The 24,414-nt window shown below is 38.8% G+C and overlaps 1 protein-coding gene across 2 annotated transcripts in view; it reads left to right on the top strand.

Annotated features, from left to right (window-relative positions):
• Positions 1 to 24,414, top strand: part of RFT1 (RFT1 homolog) — a 26,818-nt gene extending 2,404 nt beyond the window's left edge. For both annotated transcript variants that reach the window (XM_054975281.1, XM_054975283.1), the window contains 11 exons: positions 2,144 to 2,260; positions 4,496 to 4,685; positions 5,592 to 5,693; positions 6,250 to 6,384; positions 8,572 to 8,650; positions 11,178 to 11,228; positions 13,369 to 13,499; positions 14,800 to 14,944; positions 17,456 to 17,561; positions 22,523 to 22,772; positions 24,222 to 24,414. In XM_054975281.1, the coding sequence (XP_054831256.1) occupies positions 2,144 to 2,260; positions 4,496 to 4,685; positions 5,592 to 5,693; positions 6,250 to 6,384; positions 8,572 to 8,650; positions 11,178 to 11,228; positions 13,369 to 13,499; positions 14,800 to 14,944; positions 17,456 to 17,561; positions 22,523 to 22,772; positions 24,222 to 24,398 (1,483 nt within the window). In that variant the 3' untranslated portion in view covers positions 24,399 to 24,414. The remainder of the gene's footprint in view (positions 1 to 2,143; positions 2,261 to 4,495; positions 4,686 to 5,591; positions 5,694 to 6,249; positions 6,385 to 8,571; positions 8,651 to 11,177; positions 11,229 to 13,368; positions 13,500 to 14,799; positions 14,945 to 17,455; positions 17,562 to 22,522; positions 22,773 to 24,221) is intronic.

The following is a 24,414-nucleotide window of genomic DNA, read 5'->3' as shown; positions in this document are numbered from 1 at the left end:
CTTAGATTGAAGTAATTGTATAGGATTGCACTGTTCATTGTCTTAAACATTATTTCACTTGTTTTTTTACTTCATGTATAGCCTGCCTTTCTTCCTAAAATGTTAACCCAACAGATTATAATTGCATATAATAGTTAGAAACCAACAGCAGTTTAAGCTTGCTTTGTCCACATATGTGACAGCATTCCAGTTTGCTTTATGTTTTACATTTTTTATTAAGATGTCTAGCAGAATTTCAAAACACAGAGGCCAGATCCAGTGAAGGCCATGCTTGGGAACACTAAGTTTTGCAAAGAGTAGGGAAGGGGTTTGTGTGTGCTGACTCTCTCCCCCCACTCCCCTGGTCTGTTTCTGAGGTTCTGTTTCTGAAGCTCTCTGGAGCTTTGGGGATGGCTTATTGGAGCTGGGGCGGGGGCGGGGCACTGAAAAGTTATACAGAACATTAGATCTTGACTAGAGATGGGCATGGACAGCAATACGAACAAAAAAAGGCCACGAACAGCCCAATCTGCTGTTTGTGAACAAGCTGTTTGTGAGGCCCCATTCTAAATGAACAGGTGGTCGTTGCAAGCATTGTTCATTGCTGTTCGTCAAGCCAGACAGTCTGGCACCTGCAATCAATTCCCTTGGCAACTTAGGTAGGGATTGTCTGAACTCTGTCTAAACTCCTGCTGTTGCCCTGGAAACCCCAATCTAAGCCCAGTTTAGCCTGATAGGCAGGTCTTCCTTTTAAGTGTGGAGCTCCAAATTTGTTACAACAAGTGAGCAAAGAGCAGGGGGGAGGGGGGCTCCTAGCTCTGACTTTGCAGACAGTGGAGAGGGAGAGACAGTTGCTGTTGGCATTTTGCTAGAGAGAGTGCATTGGAGCTTGAATTTTCTTTGTGTGTGGTGGGATAGGGATCTACTCCTTCAGGTTCCAGGGCTGCTGCCAGGCTCTGAGCCAAGCTATTATTTATTGGTACCTTTCCTGGTGCTGCTCAGGTCAGGTGTCTGGGAGTGGTGTAGTAGGGATCTTGACCAAACTCGGATAATGGCTGGAGGAGAGCCTGCTGGCCCCCATGAACAGCCAACCACGAACATGTTCGTGAACAGGGCTATGTCTGTGGTTGTTTGTGAGTCCCTGTTTGTGAATGGCAACGAAGATCATGTTTGGTTTTTTTTTCTGTTCGTGCTCATCTCTAATCTTGACTAGGATGACCAAAGTTACTGTAACAGATGTTGGGATTTGTTCAGTGTTTTGTGGTGGAGAGTGCCCTCAAGTCATAACTGACTTATGGCGACCCATGGCAGGGTTTTCATGGCAAGAGACTAACAGAGGTGGTTTGCCATTACCTGCCTCTGCGACCCTAGTCTTCATGGGAGGTCTTCCATCCAGTTACTAACCAAGGCCAACCTTGCTTAGCTTCTGAGATCTGATGACATCAGGCTCACCTGGGCTATCTAGGTCAGGGTTCACAGTTATTAATTTATTAAAATATTTATAGCTAACCTTTCTCTCAGCTCCAAAGTGGGTCCTGAAGAGAGAGGACAATGGGTAGAATGGGACTTAGTAGAACAATGTTCGTTACATATGTAAATGCCCGCTTATGTAAATGCCTGAATGAATGAAATACAAAATTTGGAAAAGATTGTTTTCAAGGAGTTATAAAACTGAACGCGTTCATGGTACTGCAAAAGTGGCCATGATAATGAACAGTTTCATAAATGTTGTCTCTGGCAGCAATATAATATTATGTCTGGTGATCTGATAATGTAGTGGTCAGTAGTTCCCATTTTATGCGTTCTTGTGGTGACAGAACAAGTTCAATAAGCCTGCTGCTTCTTTTGGAATCAGTTATAATTGGGGAGTCCAACTGAATCTGAGCACTAGCTCCCAAATAACTTCAGTGATTTTTTTACCCCCTCTGTGAACCAGAACTAAACTGGAACCAATGCTTTCTGCTTAGGCATTCAGTTCTGGTTCAGGTTCAAAAGACTCAGGTGATTTTAGGTTAATTTCAGTTTGAGTTTACAGATAAAATCTCTCAGAATCAGTTTTTGGGCTGGGAATCAGGTTTGGTTTATTCTTGGATTGTTGTACTCTCACCCATGTTTATGTTGTTGTAGTTTATGTTGAAATTACTTTTTTGTCTTTTTTGTTTAGGCTAACACTGCTTTACTCTACAGTCGTTTTCTTAGCCAGGGAGGCATTCCGCAGAGCTTGTCTGAGTGGAAGTACAAGGAGGAACTGGACCAAAACCTTTAATCTTTTGTGGCTAACGTAAGTTTAGATGGTATGGTGGAAATGTTTAGATTCAGAAAGCATACTTGTTTGTGTCAGTACACTTTATCTTTTCTCATTTGAAAGGCAAAGAGGTTTAAAAAAAAGAAACACCATCATTTTTGTTAGTTGTTTTGGAAACAGTTGTTAATGGAAAGCTAACATGAAAGGATGTGAATTATTTTTAATTGTTATCTTTTGCATTTTTAAAAAGCCAAAGTAGCTTAGTCTTAAAAATAATGACTTTGTCAAAGAGCAAGGATTTAGTTTATAGTAGTTAAGGTGGAATTTAAAATCTTTAATTAGTATATTTCTATTCAGAAATGAAATCTTTGGCTTGGATCTTATATGTTTCCTCTATGTATGGTTCTCTCTGGGTACTGTCTTCTGCTTCCTCTAGCTCTAGCTACTTCTGCCTTCACAGTGCCTTGAGGAGAAGCATGCCTCGAGGAAAGGTATAGGATCTGGAGACTGAAGCCCTGAACAGGTAAGACATGTTTTTCTCTAAATCTGAGAAAAGCACTAGGATTGCAGAAAAATCTGAGATCTAAAACAGAGGCACATGCATGTGCGCGCGTGTGTGTGTGCATGCACGCACACATACACAGACTGGGGTGTGTGTTAACCCTCCATCCTCCCCCTTGCAGTAATAGAAGCAGGGCATGTAGCTTTGAGAAGCAAATGCCGTCTATGACTGTTGCTAGAGAGCCAGTTGAAGCCTTGGTTTCAGTCAGTAAAAGGCAAGGGGGAGGGTGCGGGGCCCTTTCCAGGGCTGTTTTGGCCTTTGAGGGAGGACATTAGGGCCAGGCCTGGCAGCAACCATAGGTGACTTGATACTCTGCGAGTTCCATGACTCTCCCAAGCCAGTGTTGTGTAGTGGTTACAGTACTGAATTAGGATCAGGCAGACTCTGCCATGGAATCTTTCTGGGTCATCTTGGGCCAGTCATACACACTCTGCCTAACCTACTTCACAGTTGTTGTGAAAATAAAATGGAAGAGAATGATGTAAGCAGCTTTGGGTCCACATTGTGGAGAAAAGTGGGATATAAATGTATTAAAAATTTAGTATAGCTGAAGACAGGTAGGTGGGAAAAGATAAGGAAACATGGAAAAAATGAGGATATGGTTGCTGCCAAGAGTAGGGAAAGAGGCAGTAGTGTGGGGAAGGGGATGAAGGGAAAATAGAAGTGCTCTTCACAAGTCCTTGTGGATTCCTCACCGCACAACTGGGCCTGGCCTGGTGGCTGGCCTGGTCAGACTTTTCCCAGGAGAGGCTGCCAGGGCTAGCAGGGAAGGAGGGAAAACTGAAGACCAGGATGGGGGAGGGGAGGAGATAAAGAGGTGGGTGGGTGGGAAGGAAAGAAAGAAAGAAGCAAGAAAGGGGGAAAGGCTTTGGAGGCTTTCAGGGAAAGAGGGAATAGAGGGGGAGGGGAAAACGAGATGTCCTCTGCAAGTCCTTGTGGATTAAATTTTGTAGATTTAATCTTGTAGATTTAATCCATGTCTTAACTACTATGTTTGTGTGAAACAGTTGGGGATTGATGTAGTTCCTGATTTATTGTCCAAAAAGCTATGCTGGAATGAAGAGGCATTAAGTGGAAAACCTTAGATTTCTTGCATTTAGGCATCTTAAAACTGATGTTAGATTTTCCAGTTCATTCAGAATAATGTACTGTAAGCAAGGGTTGTGGATCTTTGTTGCTTTCTTACACACCCTCCAGCAGTCGCTTCTGACCCTGTGAAAGTTGATTCCTGAGGTTATGAGACCCACATGGAGTAATAGTAATTCAGGTTGAGGTGTGCATGCAGTGAGCAGGAGGATGGAGGAAAATTGCTCCCTCTTTCACTGATGGAAGAGGCTTTTCTTCTGATGGGAAAGTCATGAAGTACAATTTCACCCTTTCCCTATCCTTATTGCAGCCCACTGACTTGCATATCTGTTATTCTACACAGGTCCTGCACCCCCAGGAATTTCCTAGGGCTGGACAGGGCTTTTAGGGGGAAGGGAAAGTGGGGGACATCTGTGATTGTCATCCCCTTCTGGAGACGGATCACTGGCTCCAAACCACTACTTAGTTTTGCCTTGTTCATACAGACATAGGGAAAACTAACGCATGTGTTTTTGTGTTGATTTTTATCTGCCAACATTTTTTCAAACATTCAATTTTTGGCTGTTGAAAAGAAAAGGACAAAATATGAAATGGTCTAAGGAAGCTGTCTTCATTTTTTGTAGAGTTCCCTTGGGTATATGTTGGTCTGTATTCCTAGGCTGGGTCTGGCTAGATATACTTGAAATTCCTGATGGAAATGCTGTTCCTCACTACCAGTTTGGAGTTATTGCCTTTGGTCTTTCGGCTGTGGTTGAACTCTTTGGCGAACCTTTTTGGGTTTTAGCCCAGGTACACTTATTTGTAAAACTAAAGGTTAGTAAAATTTGTGCAGAAACTTTTTATTATTAATGTGAAGATTAAAAGAGGACTCTTTTTGGAAAAAATGACTGCATTCAAATGTTATGATAAACCATAGTTTATGTACTGTTTTGGCATCTGTTGCTGGTCACACTATATCACATCTTGTACCCAGGGTTTTGCATTTTGCTGAGTACGTTGATATACTATATAACATCTGAGCAAAAGCTGTGAGCTTAATATTACTTGCTGTAAAATAGTTTTTTAAAACTTTAATGAGATTATTTTAGAACAGATGGTGTATAGTTTATGACCTGAATTTTATAGTGCAGTGGTAAAGTAATATATGGACTGAACAAAACAGTAAATTATTAAAAATAAATCTGAATTTTGAGTGAGAAATTTTAAAGTTGGGATACTGTGATATTAAATAGCAAAAATCTTGTTGTTTCCAGCACTTACCTGCATGCAGTACTAATTTAAGAGCAATGGCTGACCTAAACTATTTTTTGAGCCTGTAAAAAACATAAAAGTGTATATGTGTATTGTGCAAGTTACCCTCAGTTTCTACTGCTGTTTGTGACAGTGCATAGTTAAACGTTCTTAGAAATGTTTGAAAGATAGTATTTGATAATCACATAATTTTTGAATTTGATCCACCTAAAAATTGCAGTTAGGAACATAGCCCTGGATTCCATGGAAAATTAGCACTGATAGAATAATTTCCATAATTAGAGCAAAACGTCTTCAATTCTTCCCTTCCTTTGCAGCCCTAAAGCTGTTTCTGGGAGTAGCCCAGAAGTAGTTGGAGGTTTTCTATGGGAACCCCAAATATCGCCTTCCTTTTTGTCAGTGTATATATTTGGTCGGATACAATCCACAGTATCAGTACTTAACATTCTTTTTGTATATTCTTTGCAGGTAATTGCTGAAAGTCTCTCAGTCATTTGCAAATGTATTTTGACAGTTATTCTAGTAGTACTGTACCCTCACTGGGGGCTTTACATCTTTTCTCTGGCCCAGGTATGACTTGAAACTACATTCATTCATTCATTCACAAGATTTTTACCCCACCTTTCTGCCCTCATAGGGCATTAATTTGAATTAAATGTAAAAATAAAATTGGAAATCGGAAAGGCTATAAATAAGCTTAGAGTCATGCTAAATAATTGAATGATCTTTGTGATATTAATTTTTTTTAGCCTTTTAATTGCTGTTCATATTAATTCTTAAATATAGCTCGGGGTCACATATATGGTTGCCCCATAAGAGTGCATGGTTCTTGTGTAACATGCCTGATCTCACAAATTGTGTAATTCATATGTGTACTGTTTATGTGGTCACTACAGTTGCAGTGGTTCAAAAATGCATACCACTGTTGCTGTATTGACAGCACCCATATGTGGGTACTAATTCTTGAAACAGTCAAAATACTGTTTGTGCCACAAGCATGTCAGTGCAATCACTTAACCCTGGCATTGACATCTGAACATAATTAGCACTCTGTTTTCATATTCAGGTGGCAATGTTGCTGCAATAATCTTTAGGCTGTACAACTGATGAAAATTTAATTTTCCAGCTTTTATATACCAGCATTTTGGTGATGTGCTACACAGTGTATTTTATGAAGTTTTTGGGTTCTCCTGAAGCAACCAAAAAATCATTTCCAGTTACCAGAGTGACATCTATTTTACCTAATTTGATGCATGATGAAGTAAGTAGAACAGCTTTAAGTATTTTACCACAAGAAAAGTTTCTAATCAAGACTGACCAGATTGAGCAAGTCATTTCTATATAGTGAAAGTTTTTGTTTAGTTTTAATATAAATTTTTAAAATCATTTAATTTTTCTTTTTATATGTTTTTATTAATGTTCATTTCCAGTCTGGCACCATCTCATGCTTCTTCCCTGCCCCTTTGTTGGTGGGTGGGTATTGCTCAGGGCTAACAGTGGAGGCAGTGGCTGGCCAGCCAATGAATGGGATCTCCTGCCTTCCCAAGGGGTGAGGACGCTACACATTGCCCTTAGAGGTACTGAGGAAGGCACTGTGAATTATGAATCCCAATATTTTGTGCATTAAGATTTAGCATTCTCTGCATTCAAATTTTCTGTTAAATTTTCTATTATATACATTTCCTGGAATGTCTTAACTGTTTTTCGTTATTGCACTTTGTTCAGTGAATGTCTTGGCTATTGATTGTATTGTATTCACTTGTACTGTGTAATCTTGCCTTGGTTCTCCATGAGAAAGGTGGACTATTAATAACTGAGTAAAAATTTTAAAAATCTTAAATACTGTTCTTGATACCTGAATATACCTGAAAATTCCAATAATGTATTTTTCTGGTATATATTTAGACTAGGTATGTCAGAACACAAATCCCTGCAATGAGTATCACCATATGCTTAAATTAATACTTCAGCTGTATAATTCTACTGGGGTCATGAAGTTCTTTAATCACTGCCTGTTGCTATTCATCCCATCAACTGTTCTCCTTACTGTTGCACACGCCCTCAGGGATCAATGGAATTGGGAACAATTCACCCTCTCTCTTACTACAGCAGAACTGTGCAGTCATTAGAGGACTTGCCCATGTCCTTCCTAGTGTGAATCTCATACAACCACCATCCCAAAATGTAACTTGCCCTGCAGTGGGGGGAAAGCCTCTGTGTTTTCCCAGGAAGAAGTGAATAGCAGCATTGATGCAAGGGAAAAAGAGTCAATAGCATCCAGAGCAAGGGTGTGCGTGTGTGAAAATGCACATGGAAGAGGAAGAGAGGCAAATGGGAAAGGGTGCTGATAGTGCTCCATAGCAAAGCTACATGTGCCTCTTTCTTCACATGAAAGAGAAAGTGAAGAGAACCTGCTGTGGTAGTTTGAAAGAAAGGGACTAGAAGGTGATTACAGCAGCAGTGGAGGTGAAATGGAGAGCTACTTTTAATTGCTTGGAGGCTGACTAGTCAGTCCTGAGTGGTCTTCTTCCTGCCCAACTTAGATGGCAAAAATGCTGAGTGGTCTAGCGTATACGCTCTATAAGCTGTAAAATAGAAAAGAAGATCCAGGTTTCTGGTCCTATTATTACTGAATGTATTAAGTTGTAAGCAATTATTCTGATTTTGATCAAACTTGATATTCCAAGGTTTGTATGAAACTAGCAAAACTACTACTGTTTTTCAAAAAAGAAAAATAATGAACTGTAAATTAACTGTACTGATTTTAAAAATGCAGTTTCAAACATTTTAATATTAGATTTAAACTTCACTTGGTGATTCTATGTTTGTATTACAAACTCTTAAAGTAGTTCGTTTTGTTGTTTAATGTTGTCATTCTGTGATTGATCATTTTGCCCTTCTCCTTATAATAGCTAATTCTACTGAGTGGGGAGTGTTTTGCAGAGATAAATAACAAAATTTAAAATTTGTTAAAAGCAGCAATGTTCTTGACTTCTATGTATAAAGCTGTTTTGGTTGCATTTCTAGAAATTGCTACAAACCACTTAGCTATCAACAGGCACTAATAGGCATGATGTTTACAGTAAAGGCTGATTTGCACAGGGTTTTGCATGTGATTTATCTTCCCTTGCTGCATGTATGTAGATCACATTGATAATTGTATTTTATGAAATGATACTCCATGAATATAGTCCTGTTGAGGTTGCCATCATTTTGATGACTCCAAAAAATTGCTGCCATGATCACAGAAACTGAGCAGGAGTGTATCTGTAGTGTGTGAATTCATTACTGTGTGTTTGTTCACATGATCCCTACATCCAAAGTACGCTGGGATGTATCATGTCAAGGTCTTCTGCACACCAATCTTGAGTGGCATGTTGCAAACCCACGTTCATGACGTTATCTGGAAAGTTTTAAAATTCTTAAAGAATCATTGTCTAAATTCCAGGAATTTGTTGACTGGAAAGAAGCTAGACTGACTTGGAGTTTCTTTAAACAGTCATTCCTTAAACAACTTTTAACAGAGGGTGAGTATAATTCAATTTACTTGTTCATCCTCTTGCCGCCTAGCGCTGATGGGGGAGGGAGGAGGACGCTTGAACAAACCCCAGACCACACCAAGCTTGGAGAAAACATGGCCACAACTTTATTGAAACAGCAGCAAAGGAGTATTGGCACAGCATGTGGATCAGATCCCAGAAAAAACATCGGCTGACCCGCCTGCCAGCCGATGGACCTCAAACCCCCCCCCAGACCCCAGCTGGGGGGAGGGAACCCTAGGAGTGACATTTGAGGGGAGATCACCTGGGTGTACACCCCTGAGTGATTCCCCTGCCACCTGGGAGTGAGGATGCCGGGCATGCACCCCAGCATGCACCTCCCGAGCCGGGCATGCACCCCAAGCCTCACTCCCAAGATTCCTTATGGGAATCCCCTAACGGGGAGCCTGGGGCGCGGAGGCCCCCAGCTCCCCCCAAAACTGATCTGATCCAATTCCCACCGCCTAACAGTTGTGACAAAATGGAACACAGAAAATAAGGGAGAGGTGGGTGGGAGACGCGACGAGCCGAAGTGAGGAGGAGCGGGGACGGCAGCTGGTTAAATACCCAGCTGCCGGACCTGAGTGGAGACCGCGGACCTGAGGTTTGCAGCCCCCGCTCCGCCCCTCCACGGAGCCGGCCTGACCGCCCTGATTGGCCAGCTCCGAAGTTTGAATTTGATTTGTCGGCGGCCCACCCGGGAGTTCCCCGGATGAGCCGACACGACGAAGACGCTGACCTCGCTCCCTCCCAGCTTGATGGCGGCAAACAGGCGCCCGGTAAGTCTGGACGCCTCCACTTCTCCTGTTCCCCAGCATAGCTGCTAATTTGCTCTTTCCAGCATATTATTGTTATGAAGAAAACTAGACAGCATGAGAAACGTACTATTTCCTTGCAATTTATGAAGTATATGGATTTTGTTTTGCATGTTCATTAAAAAGTCGAAGTTGTGCTAAAATGCTAACAGCAAGGCAATCACAAGCATTTTTGTAACAGGGAAATGCACATTTGCTTTATTTGAGGTGAATTAGGGTCTTCTTAAAATATAGTTATTTATAGATGTTACCCGTTAATATAGTTGTAAGCGTTTTGGTTGCACTTTTGAATATAATAGTATCCATTGGTCTGATAATTGAGAATCTTTTGATGACAGTGTAGTGATTACATAGGCTTAGATGAGATCCTAAAATGTTGTTCTATTCATGCAAGTCCAAGCTGTAATATGCTTATATTAGAACATCTTCCTATGAGTTGGAGCAGTTAACACTTTTACAGAATTCTGGTAGCTTATTATTATAACAACCATTGAATCACATGAAACTGAAGCAGAAAGTTTTTGTATTATTTACTATGTTTAGATTTTACCTTTTATCTTCCTTTTTTGTCTTAGGCAGTTACTAATAACTAAGGGTGTGCAGTTCACTTCGGAATTCAGATTAAAGTACCAAATTTTGGCTGATTTGGTAAAATCTGGGTATTCCAAATAAAAAAAACAGGAATTCCAAATGTTACCAAATTAATTCAGGAATTTTAGGTAAAATTAGGCCATTATTCCCTATGAAGCAAGGGAATGGAATCCCTCCAGAACCAAATGAAGCAAGGGGACTAACATCATATCAGAGAATCACATCTATTCCACCGATACCAAACTGAAACAAGGGACACTGTTGCAACAGAAGCAAAATGAAGCAAGGAAATGCCTTGTGCTGTGAATGACACTAGTTCTGTTAGGCTTAGTTGCAACAGTGTCCCTTGCTTCAGTTTGGTTTGGGTGGAATGGATGTGATTTCTCTGATATGATGTTGGTCCCCTTGCTTCACTTTGGTTCTGAGGGGATTCCATTCCCTTGCTTCAGTTTGATTCTGTTGGGCTTTCTCTGGGATTAGCTCAGCTTGCATTTGGGAATGTGCCTTGGCCATGGTAGCCTTGACCCAGTGTGTTTCTGCAGTGGGAGTCAGCTTTTAACTTTCTCCCGATAGGGAATAATGGACAGTGGCTGGGGACACCTTGTCAGGGGCTCAGAGAATTGGCCCCAGGGTCCAATCTTTCTGAAACTTGAGAGGTCTTTAGAGGACAGTCAGGATTAAGTTCCTTCCAAATTTGGTGAAGTTTGGTTGAAAAATGATCCCCTCTGCTCACCCGATAGCCCCCAGAATGATTTCTTCATATAGAATAATGGCTGAATATTACCAAATTAGAGAATCGATTTAGAATTCAGGAATTTCCAGTTTTTATTTAGATCTGGTAAAAACAATTTGGACTTACTGAATTTTTTTGAGGTGCACACTGCTACTGATAACTTTAAGCTTACAACTACATATAGTGCCCCACAATAGCTGGGCCTGTCATCTCTGAAAAAAAAATCACATGTGCTTGGTGTAAAGTCCTGTTTTCTTTGGTGCTTGATTGCAAGCATACATCTCAGGATAACAATTTTGGGGTTTCTCATTGTACAGTCATTTGCTGGTATAATAGAAAGGGCAACAAATGCTCATAATAAGTGCTGATTTTTCAGGTGAAAGATATGTGATGACTTTCCTGAATGTCCTAAATTTTGGAGACCAAGGTAAGCATAAACAATTACAAAATTTCACAGTGTAATTGTCATAAAGTTTACGTAGTATATTTTGTCATTGACATTACAAGAAAGCTGCATATAAAAATAAATTCTGAAGCCTAACAAACTTGCATTTTAGAAACTTGCATTTTAGAAACATTTGATGGCAATACATATGTGAAGGCTATAATTTTGATGATTATATTATGATAATGTCTTTGAGGATTTTCTGTGGTTGCTTTGCTTTATAATTCCAACTGAGCTTATTATATTACTATGCAAAGCTGAAAAGATTGTCTTAATTATTATTTGTATTAAAAATTCATTTTACCTTAACTAACAGAGGTGGTTTGCCACTGCCTGCCTCTGCATAGTAATCTATGACAGCTCTTGTTGCATGGGAGACAATTGGTCCTATGGGAAGCATCTGCTGCTTTGTGTTTTTCAATATCTATGACAGACAGCTAAAAGAGGTTGTCCATAACTTTTAGGTTGGATTTCATCAATATGTTGATGATGCCAAACTATGTATTGAGCTTCTATAAGTGGTTTTACTGTCTTAGGCCAATGCTTACAGGCTGAGGTCAAGTGGCTGGCTGGGGAGCAAAGAGAAATCAAATCCAGATAAAATGGAGGTGATGCAGATTGGCTAGCCTGATGTTCTAGAAAGATTGTGCTGCCTACTTTGGATGATGTTAATTTGATTTTTGCAAATCATATGAGGAATTATGGGTGTGTTTTGATCCCACTTTGCTTTCTAAAATAATTATTAAGACTGCCTTCTTAAAATGTTTGTTCATTATTTATTTTCCCTTCTAAAACACTGCTGACCTGACCATACTGATCCATGGAGCAGTAATGCTTAGACTGGATTGTTCTAGTGTGCTGCTAGGTAGGGCTGCCCTAGCTCAGAAATTTTAGTTAGTGCAAAATACAGCAATTTGTGTTTTAATTGAAGCAAGCCAGAATGAATGTGTTTCTCATGAACTAGGAAGACTTGATTGGTTTCCTTTTGCAATATGATTTCTCTGCCTTGGCTTTCCTGTTACAACCCAAAATACCTCCTGAACAGCTGCTCCTTGGGGTCAGAGGACCTTCAGGAATAGCATGAGGGAGAAGTCAGGTCTACCTTGGGTGAATCAGTGAAAATCACCACTCTTCTATTAGTGCAAATGATTGGTGGGATCCGACCTGTTGTTTTCTGTTTTCTAGAGATGGGTACGAACCGAAATATGAACCAAAGTTCTTGATGAACTGGGCCGGTTCGTGGTTCATGAACCAGCGGTTCGTCAGAACCCATTTCTGACGAACCACCACGAACGTTAGGCTGGTTTGTTTGGTTCATTTTTTGGTTTGTCACTGCAGACAGCCTGGTACCGATCAATCAGTTACCTAGGCAACAGGGGATGGACTTCCTGCAGACCTTTTGCTGGCCCGGAAGTGACGATTTGCTGACCTGGATGTGATGTTTTCATGAACCAAACAAACAGGTTCGCGAACCGGGGCAGGTTCGTGAAAGTTCATAGTTCGTGAAATGTGATGAACCATGAATCGCATGGTTCATTTCTCCCCCAGTTCGTGCCCATCTCTACAGTCTGATGTTGATGGTTTTATTATTTTAGCTTTTTAAAAAGTTTTGATTTTTGTATACAACACACTTTGCAAACATTTAGTAAATGAGCTTTGTAATTGTGGTTCTCAAAATATAATTGTAATTATGCAGCTGAAAATAACTGGAACCACCTGGTTATTATACTACATTCTGTTTCTTATTATTTCGAGATACATGCATTGTCCGTTTACCATCTTATCCCCTCAAATATGTTGAGTTTAGGTGTTTTTTCAGTTGCTTCCATAATTGCATTATCTCTTCAATGAATAGATTGCAGTAAGATACAAATTGTATTAAGATACAGATTGTAGTAAGATACGGAAAGTTGTTTATTGGTTTGATTTTCTTGTTAGTCTGAAAATTATTTTTGGCAAAAAAGATATGTTGATTTGTGTTTTTATTGTTGAAGTATTATGTTGTATGTATGTCTTGATGATGCACTTGTCTGTAAACCATGTTGACTCTTCTTTTTGGAAAAGCAAGATAATGTTTTTGAATAAATAAAGTACTGAATTTAATTTTTTTGTTATTTTAAAGGTGTATATGATATAGTGAATAACCTTGGATCACTGACAGCTAGATTTATATTTTTGCCTATAGAGGAGAGTTTTTATGTTTATTTTGCGAAAGTTTTGGAACGTGGGAAGAATATCAAGTTACAGAAAAAGGTAATTTCAGTCTAATTGTGTTTATAAAATGGATAAAAACAAGTCTTATTTGCTCAAAAGCAGCTTTATACTACAAGACTTTGGAAAACTAATTGGGGAAGGAAAGAATGTAAAATTCATTGTGCAGAATCGGTGGTAGCAAATAAAATACATATCATGTTTGTAGTTCTAAAACACAAAGTGTAATTTTGTTCTTCTCACTAAAGTGATGAGAATCTATGGTTATAAATGGGCTTTAAGAATATATAGTGGAAGCTTCATTTAATTAAATCAATAGCACTTGCTTTTGAGTAAACGTGGTTAAGATTGGGCTATAGTTACATGAAACTGAAGCTACCTTACACTGAATCAGACCATTGGTCCATTAAGATCAGTCTTGTCTTCTCGGATTGGCAGTAGCTCTCTAGGTTCCCAGGGAGAAGTCTTTCATATCACCTACTACCTGATCCTTTAACTGGAGATACCAGGGAGTGACCCTGGGACCTTCTGTATGTCAAGTAGATGCTCTGCCACTGAGCCACAGCCAAGCAGATGTTTACCACTGAACACAGACTTAGATGGTAGCGTTAATATTTTGCTGAAGTTGCTAGGGCATGTCTATACATTTCCCAAAAGGGGGCTGTAAATAAAGTTTTGCATTTAGACAAAGAATTAATTATTCCTGGAATTCTACTTGTACATCATGCAGTACAATCTCAAATTTTAAGACATTGTTGATTCTCCATTAGTGGAGGAAAGTATCCTTAAGACTGGGTTATGTCTCTCCTTACTCTACACTCAGGCTTGTGCAAATGATTTTTAGTCCGTCGGTCAGTTAGCCTTTATTGGCATCAGTAGGAACAATATACACAATACAAAAAACATAGAAACACAAGGTTATTTTTTAAAAGGCTTCCACCATTGATTGGAAGCAGACCTCAGACCATGCCCTGCTTGACCCATGGCTGGAGACGTTTCCTCAAGTGATTTTATTTCTTGATCTTTTACTTAATGAAGGGATATCTGCAGAATAAGTTCGTCACTTTGGCCTCTTTTTAGTCTCACATTGGATACTGTGCAAGTTGGCTGCAAAAAGAGAAAATCAGAATTTTCATTACATTCACTCTGTAAATGTGGTTTCTGTTGAAAATATTTGTACTCTGCGACACAAAATAGTCCATGTTATTTATTACAAATTTGACAGTAACAAGCTAGGTAAAAGCATTGTATTGTAAAATATAATTATTCTTCATATAATTTAAAATGGCAATTGGAGCATGTTTTCATTATGTATGCTTAATGATCACAACTCTTTTTCTAGGATAATATCTCTATGGCAGCAGCTGTCCTAGAATTACTGTTGAAACTAGTGCTTCTGATTGGCCTGACTATTACTGTTTTTGGTTATGCCTATTCCCGGTTGGCTCTTGATTTTTACGGCGGTTCAATGCTCAGTTTGGGATCAGGTTGGTAACATCTGCTGATTGCTGTCTCTGAAAAGTAGTTTCACATATATCAAATTATTTTGTGAATGCATCTTTATTTTTTATTTTTTTCCAGAAAAATATAACTTATTTGAGACATTAATATACCACTTTTATGCCATTGCATTCCATTATAAACATGGGAGAAATGACAAAGTGTCTGTGAACATTCTATAATTTGAGTTCTTAAAGTTGTAGTTGTGTTTATGTTTAAAAGTATCTGTGTGTATGTGTTTATTATGGAATATATTTTCGTGTGTGTGTGTGTGTGTGTGCGTGCGTGCGTGCATTATGGAAGTGTGCTGCTAATATTGTTAGTTTGGAGCTTTACTGAAAAAAAAATAGTTCCTTTCTATAATAACAATCTTGGTTATTTTACTCTTGGTGCTATGCCCACTTGAAAAACTTTAAAAATGGGTTATACGCTACTCTTTTTTAAAAAAAAGAAAAGAAAAAAAAGTTCCTTAAAAATGTCAATTGTTACTTTGAAATACAGAGTAAAATCCTTTCACATAATTAAGCTACCTGTTGGAGGAATAGATTTTATGCCAGGGTGAAAAGTAACTAGGTCTGCAGAATGTAATCCAAGAATTCAGGAACAAAAAAAGTGAAATTATTAAGCTGCTAATAACAATATGAAACATAATTTAGCATCAGTTGCTCTATTGGAGGAGTGGAAAATAGCAGACTTAACAGTGATTTTAAAGAAAGGGATGGCAGGTGGTAGTTCTGAGGAATTACAGGCCAAATAGCTTAATATCTATTCTAGATAAATTAATGTAACGGAAAAGATAGAATTATTAAGCATATAGAGGAAGAATCAGTGTGGCTTATGCAAGAGGGAGTCTCACTTCATCAACATTTTGGAGTTTATTGAAAGGGCTAATTAGCATTTGAATAAAAGTATTTGATAGACATTTTTACTTAGACTTCCAAAAAACTTTGAACAATGTCACTTCCAAAGGTGAGTAAACTTAGAACCCATAAGAAGATTGTTTCTCTTGTGGATAGTAATGGATTAAACAACAGGAACAGCATAAATATATAGTTCTTGCGATGGTTGAAAGTGGGCAGTGGGATTTCCCAGGGATCTGAATTAGGACCAATGCTATTTGTGTGTAAATGATCTGTAATTGGGGGTGAGCAGTGAAGTTTGCAAATAACACAGAATAATTCAGGATGCTAAAAAACAAATTAAGAGCTCCAAGATGTATAGTTTGCAGAGTTTTAAAAAAAATTCTACTAAGGGTTCCAGTTTATCCCCATATGTTTCTGACATTTAGAGCTGTATAAAGCAAATATACTGATCTATTTGTAATTAGCAAGCAAACAAAAGTCCCAGGTAACTATTGTTTCTCAGCACTAGGGGTGTGCACTTCAGGTTTTTGATTGGTGTTTTTAGCCCAAATTGGGCCCAATTTGAGTAGATTTGGTATATTCGAATCAGTCCCAGCATTGCTGAGCCGATTCAGAAATACCAAAGCAAAGCTTTCCAAAAGCTTCGGAGTGTTTCGGAAAGTTTTAGGCAGCAGCCACAGCACTTTTCTTGCCATTTGCAAATGGCAAGGAAAGTGCTGCTTTGAGCCTCCTGCCTGTTTTTACCCAATGGGAGGGGGGAGGAGGGGATTGTAGTGACTCCTACAACCCTCTTTGGTAAACCTGAAGCAGGAAACATGGATCTTTTTTGGGTGCACACCCCTACTCACCATGTGTGAGAGGAAAGGTAGAAGATATACCTTGTATGCACAGGGTTCCATATTCCATCCCTGGATTTTCCATGTCCAGGGAGCTAGATTGGGAAAGACTGAATCTCTGTAGAACTGCTGCTGATAGAAGAAGACTGTATCAAGCTAGGAGGGTCATTGGTCTGGTGATATAAGGCAGCAGTATCTGTTCTAAAGCCCGTTCATAATAAATTTGTTAAGGCTCAATTGATACATTAGAAATTAATGTCGGAAGTAGTACAATATGTCAATAAGGTATACTTTAGTATCTGCCATATTCATGAAAATAATGCCTCATTTTGTTAATTATATACAGATAAGCTGCAGCCATCTGGCTCCTGATAGATCTGTAATAGCCTTCAGTGTTGAACAGTTGGGCTGTTTCTACTGTAGATCTTTCTGTTGAACATGAGTGTTAGCTACATAGGCTTAGAGACTAGGGTTAATGGTAACTGTTAAACACAATTTGTTTGTAAATGTGTTGTCATTCATTCTCTACTGCTTTTTTCTTTAAGAAAAAAGAAAAAGCCACAATTGTACCCCTAATGAGTTATTTTGTTTCTCATACTGGTATTCTCTGAAGTGCAATATATTTTATTGTAGAACTCTGGGTATATTTAGGATTTTCTGAATAGCTTAGATGATAACTTGACAGTCTGTTATGTTTTTTATAATTTATTAATATCACTATTGTCATTACTGCACAAAGATCAGTATGGTTTTTGTGCAGTAGGATTTTATTAATCCACTTGTCACAATATTTTCTCAGGTCCAAGTCTCCTGCGTTGCTATAGCTTATATGTCTTACTACTTGCTGTTAATGGAGTAACAGAATGTTTTGCATTTGCTTCAATGTGTAAAGAAGAAGTAGACAGGTGGGTTTTTAATATGTACACATTATTTGCATTTTTAGATAATGAACAGAATCCACTATTTTTATAAATGTATCCTGAATAATGCATTGCTTAATATAATCCTATGTCTTAGAAAATGAAATCACTTTTGTGGGTAATTCTATCTAATGTTTGACTATCTTTTTTACTTACCAGCCCTTGATACTAGGCTTCCCTATCAGCCATGAGTCTCATTCAACACAGCAATCTACATATACAATGTATGTACACAGTAATTGTTCCTGAAATTAATTTAGGATTTGGAGTTTCATATTTTAGTTGCTCTGACCTGGATAACCCAGGCAAGCCTGATCTCATCAGATCTTGGAAGCTGAGTAGGGTTGGCTGTGGTTAATAATTGGATGGGAGACCTCCAATGAAGACCAAGGTTACAGAGGCAGGCAATGGCAAACCACATCTGTTAGTCTCTTGCCATGAAAACCTCAACAGGGGTCGCTATAAGTCAGCTATGACTTGATAGTACTCTCCACCACCACCTTTAATTAGTTGTCAGGTTAGGTTTTGAGGGTACTTCTGGGTAGGTGCTGATTGCATGATGCTTCTAACCTCAGTGGTGGTGGGAGGGGGGCTGAGAATGTGTACGACACCACCTCCTGTTCCTAAAACTCAAGGCCAAACTACGATCAGAGCTCTAACCTTTAAGAAAAACCCAGTTATCAGGAGTATGGGCTCCAATTCTGATTAGAACTGTGAAAGGGGTAGGTTTTAAGCCTCTCCCTAGCATTCTCAACCTGAAGCACCCCTGGAGACCCACTGTTTGCCCCATCTGGGGAAACATACAGATCCACATACAGGCACTTACGTGCTTGTCTCAACAGGGGAAACTGTGGCTTTTCCAATTTCTGACTGGGGACATGACACAATATGGGGGAAGGCTTAACCTCTCATTGCCTTCACAATCTAAAGCTAAATCCAGGGCCCAGATGCTTTAAAAATTGCATTAAAAAAACAAACACTTGGTGATTCAGTCATGGAATACCCAGCATTTTATCTAGTTTGGCCTTTTGTTAGTTGAAGGCCTGTATTTGTCATATGCACAAGAGGATAATGTGTTAATTGGTGATAGTATGCAATTTTTTAAAAATACAGATGTGTGGGTGACATCAATTAGGTCTTTATGCCGTTGTTTTTCAGGCTAGAGGAGTTTTATTTCATAATTTTTAAAATTTGAAGCAGAGCTTTTTAAAACATAGGAGGGCCATGCCCCTGCTTATAGTCTCTCTACTGAATCGTATTAGCGCCCCCCCAAAAGAAAATTAAAAATGATAAATTTAATTTAATTCCATTAGTGTGCTTACTATTTTTATTCCTGTATAATTTCAGCTGTCTGTATTGTTCTTAGTTCTGTTCAAGGCAGTATATTGGCTTACAAATTCAAAATTAACACACATTAAGTAACAAATGATTGGGACTATGCCCCAATCAGTATTTCTGTACTGATTTTAATGGTTTTTATCCTGAGATTTTAATTTGTTTTGATTTATTAGCTGCCTTGGCGGCCCTATGAGGGCAGAAAGGTGGGGTAAAAACCTTGTACATAAATAAATAAAGTATCCCCTGCATCCTACAGGCTTTATTACTGCAGCCTATTTATTCTTGAGATTTCCTGTAGTAGAGCAGGAAGGCTTAGTTGGCTGAGCTTACAAGTTCAGCCAAGTAGCAGTCTTAAATGGAAGGGAGGGGTATACCTCAACACCACTTGTTACAAACTTGCACATTTTCCGCAACTGAACTGGACTGCTTCTTGACATTGGCTAAGAATGTCAATTGGAACTATGAGTAGGAAGGAGGACCAGCCTCTTGAGTCCAGTAGGCAGCCAGGAGGCTTTATTACTGCAATTATTCCCATCATGTGAGTAGATTTAATTTTTGATTGTTTCATAGTTTCAGGTGGGTGTTTCTCTGTAGTAGTAGAACAGAATTTGAGTCCAGTTGCACCTTAAAGACCAACGCTGTTTTCCAAGCTTTTGTTAGTCAAAACTCACTTCAAGTCTGATGAAGGAGAGTTTTGACTCACAAAAGTGTATACTTTGGAGAATCCATGAATAGACACATAACTCGAGCAACTGATTTACTGGTTAGGGATGTGTGATTTGGGTCTGGGAACCTGCAAAACACCTGGATTTATACAGATTCAGTATAATCCAACGATGCTGGTTCCTCAGGATGAACCCTGGATCCAGTCTGGGCAGCCAGACACCGCTGAGCTGAATTGTCTGGCCATAGACAGCCGCAGCAGAACTGAGCAGCTTGGAGTGAGAAGGCGGTACAAATGGAGCCAAACTCTTCAGTGTTGCAGGACAGCAGTGTGCAGCTTGACGAGGAAAGAGGCAACAGGAAGAGTGGATTCCCATCCCATTTGCCCCTCCCCTCAACCCAAGCTCCAACAGCCACTGCTGCTGGCTGCCTTTTAAACTCCATGGCTCAACCAGTCCCCCCTCCTTCTTCAGTAAAAGGATTCTTGGGATTCTCTGGTTCAACACTGATACTCAGTTTAACATTGGTTCCCTTACTGCAGTTTGGTTCTTTTGGGATTTGTTGGTTAAGCTTGCAAGCAAGTTAATGTCGAACCAGAGAATCCCAAGCAAAGGCACGGGGACATGCTGCAGAGTTTATAAGACTTGGAAATGTTTCCTCCATAGGAAACAATGGAGAGTGGCAGCTTGTTCGGGGGTCCAATCCTCCAGAAAATGGGGGGGGGGGTCTTTAATGGAGTAGTTTTCCTGCAGATTTGATGGAGTTTGCTTTAAAAATGCTCTCCCCAACCCTTGGACATATTTCCCATTTGGAATAATGGCCAATTAAATCTGGGGTTCTCTAACCTAGATCAAAGAATCTGACCTAAATTTCAGGGGTACTATATTTTTTTTATCCCTGAATCTCAACGCAGATTTTCCGTGTGTGTGTGTGTGTGTGTGTGTGTGTGTGTGTGTGTGTGTGTGTGTGTGTGTGTGTGTGAGAGAGAGAGAGAGAGAGAGAGAGAGAGAGAGAGAGAGAGAGAGAGAGAGAGAGAGAGAGAGTGAACACCCCTATAACTGGTAATATTCTGCAATACAAAAAAAGTGATTCATATTATCAATTCAGTTGCATGCTGTTCAGTTGCATATTTTTGCCGCATAGTTCAACACCTAGAATATGTGATGATAATGTTGGTGGCTCTGCATTCACCTTGCTGTTTCATTGTACAGCACTTCTGGAGATAAGGGATAAAAGAGGCCCAAAATGTGTCATCCAATAAGTCTGTTAGGTGACCTCCTCAGTGCCCCTATTCTGTTTTTGTAATTTGTAATAGTAAGCAGGCCCACCTAGATGGTTGGACCCCAATTGCCCAGTGTAGGATGCTCCTTGTACAGCTGTAGTTCGAATTGAAATTTACATTTGCTGAAGCAGATGTACGAATTCAGAATCCTCATTGTGATCTTACCTGTCTTTAGAGAACACTTGCATGGTTGAAAATGTTAAACTTTGTGCTCTTTTGAGATACTGTGTTAAATATTTAGGATAATAGAGTGCACTTTGCCTACTGCTGTCACAGTGCAATTTTACGTTTGTTTTTTGTCCAACATAATACATCTTTAAGGCTGTCTTAGGGCTGTCAGATCTAATTAATTTTAAACTACAACAATAGCAAAGTTAAAGTATCCTCTAGTGAAAGGCAGAATCCTTGTTGATTTATAGCAAGGATTTGTAGACAAAGAGTATAATGATGAATTAATGCACATTTACATGTATTAGTTACTAGTTCACATTAGTTCACATTTCCTGTGAATTTATATTTTTGTGAACTGATGAAGCTGGCTTGACATGGTATGATAGCGAGTCAAGTCAATATATTTTGGGGAAAAAATGTTATGGAAAAACATTTTTATAAATTAAATGTATATTTGTGTATGTTTTGATTGAGGCATCAATTGATGCTCTTATAAGCCCACAAACCAGGAAAAATAAATATTGATAGACAGTCACTTAAGATCCAAGTAACCATTTCTCAACATTCAACATAATCAGTGTTCTTTTAAGAACAGCTGTTCTAGTTGGCATAGTATAATATAAAAAAAATGATGTTCTGAAGAATTTTCATGAGCTCTTCATTTGAGAAGTAAACATTGTGGTCATTTTCACTGAAAATTTTTTCAAAGCGGATATTAGGAGTGATTCTGAATAATACTTTCAATCAATTGCATTCTAGCCTGCCTGAACTGGTCAGAAAGGCTTCTATGTTTTTGTCATTTTGTGAACTGTAAAGCAGAATTTTTCAGGAGAACATTTTTATAAAGGTAATAGGGCTATATTATAATAAAATAGTTCAGGAAGGCACTTTTATAAAGGGAATGAAACTGTGTATAGGCATGGTATATAGCAGGCACACTATGCCACTGTATGTATTATCTCTTTGTTGTATATACTATCCTACCCTCACTACTTTGATTTCATACTTAGATAATACCATTTTATGCGTTAATGTATCATGTCCAATATTTTATGCTTTGTTTCAGACTACTGTAATCCTAGTCCTATTACATTGCTTATTGGATGTCTCATCCTATTGATTGCAGTGGCTAACACTATGAAATCCATCTGAGTCTCAGTGGGAAAAGGCGAGCTATAAATAAAATAAATAAATAAAATCAGTAGTGGCAATAAATATTTAGGTTAGAATTGGAATCCTGGTTTGTATGACAACCAATTGTTCGTGTGTTTCTAATTGATGCAGTTTAGGCTGCAGTTCTGTAACCAGTTAATGCATATTAATGCCCCCTTGAAACAATCAAGATTTACTTATGTAACCAGATGTAGGTTTGCAGTACATGTAACTGAAAAAGAACCCTCTGTTCCTCTTACTAAATCACAAGGCTTTCTAATCTGTAGGAGATTCATACTGAACTATATTACCTATTTCCCTTAATTTCTTTACTTTTTAGGTACAACTTTGTCATGCTTGCTTTGTCCTTTATATTTTTGTGCATGTCCTATTTTTTGACTCATTGGCAAGGCAGCATAGGATTCATCCTAGCAAACTGCTTCAACATGGGAATCCGAATAACGCACAGTGTCCACTACATCTACAGATACTTTGAAGGAACTGCTTACAGACCTTTAAAGGGTCTGCTTATTTCACCATTGCTGATTTTTGTTTATGTTGTCAGCGGAATAGTCACAAGTATTTCAGAGGTGGGTGTTGCTTTCATCCTTCCAGAATACAATAATAACAAAATTTTGTTGGTGGTACTGACTAAAAAGCATTTGGCTTTGCTTTGCTTCTATATAAACTACAGGGTATGGTTAAAGGACACATAATACAGTAAACTTGCTGAAACTCGGCAGGTCTGGATCTGGGAAGTTCGTGGATAGGAGACCTCTTAGACTCAGTAGGCTACCGTGAGCTCCTTGATGGAAGAATAAGTACAAGAAGTAAATAAGTAGTTTCAAGTAACGAAAGTGAAAAAGCTGTATTTATAGTGCATACAAACTATGTTAAAAAACAAATGTTAAGGGTATGTGTCTATATAGCCATGAATAATAGCTTAAATATAAACGGTGTAGAATGTAGCTGTTTATTATTGCTGTGTCATTTTTTCTATAATACTTTACTACTAGCAGAAGTCTGACATGGTGAATGGTACAAAATAGTCCCAACGACCTGCAAAACGGTTAAAACAGTCTTAAAAAATTTGGCTTACGCTCTGTCCAGTAAGAAATTACACCTTCAGAGCCTTCTGCAAAAGAGCTTCCCCAAAAGATTTCTTTTCTAAAATCAAATAGGGTCAAACAAACTTGGAATCATTTGGAAAAGTATTCCAGATGGGTCAATTTACCAAATAGACACTGATTTTATTGTTTATTTCTGGAACATCCATTCGATGAATTCAAGAAAACATTTTTACTATGGTTCCTGTTGGGCTTACTCCAATTAACGCCAAATATTACTCAGCATTCTTAGGAAATCTGTTAGCCACAGGTAATTCCCTATTGACTGAACTATGATGTAGTGTTGAAAAGCAGTTCTACCGAAGCCAAGAAAGCCAATTTTCTGTGACCCTTTATTTTCCCTCCGTTATGGAAATGCAGTCCAACACCTCCTTGGTACTATTGCCTCTGTATGATATTGAATTACTTGCTGTCGTCTTGACAACTGACTTCACTCTTTTTAGAAGGTGAATTGCTCCTGCGGCAATTGGCTACATCAGTTTTCAGCAGACATCTTAAGGTCTTCCTTCTATTAGGGCAATTTTAAAAAGTATTATGCATAAGTCCTCCTAACTTTTTCTTTGTAGCATTGTTTTCTGCTTTGGGCTAATGTATCCAGATAACTTGACAGGGACGGCAAATTAAGCTTGTCTGGTCCAGATTACATTGTGTGTTTGTGATGGCTCAGCATGTTCAGTTGTCTTGCTCAGCCTTTCTGATCCCATAGGATGACAGGATGGCCACATCACATCTGTTTTATCAGAGCTAATACTGACAAGATGATCTAGACTATTCTGTAGTTGTGTGGAGAATTTGTGAAAAGTTTTCTAAGTGTTTGTGCAAAAACTACACAGTATTTCTGTAAAGAGAAGCATTAGATTCCTTAAGTATGTGAATATTGAAAATAGTAATTTCAATTTGCTTCCTTTGTAGGTATTCCTGTGCTGTGATAAGGGCTGGATGGCAAGGCTCAGTCATGTTGCTGTGGGAGCACTGTGCTTTATAGCAACTCTGGCTACCATATTTTTCACAGAGACCAAGCTGATCCATTTTGTTAAGACACATTTTTTTTCAAAATATTCCAAAGAAGGAATAAAATCAGGAGAATAAATTCTGCATATTTATA

This window comes from Eublepharis macularius, chromosome 4 (genome assembly GCF_028583425.1).
Source record: "Eublepharis macularius isolate TG4126 chromosome 4, MPM_Emac_v1.0, whole genome shotgun sequence".
Taxonomy (NCBI): Eukaryota; Metazoa; Chordata; class Lepidosauria; order Squamata; family Eublepharidae; genus Eublepharis; species Eublepharis macularius.
The sequence above is the reverse complement of the archived record's forward strand: the minus strand, read 5'-3'. Positions and strand labels throughout refer to the sequence as shown.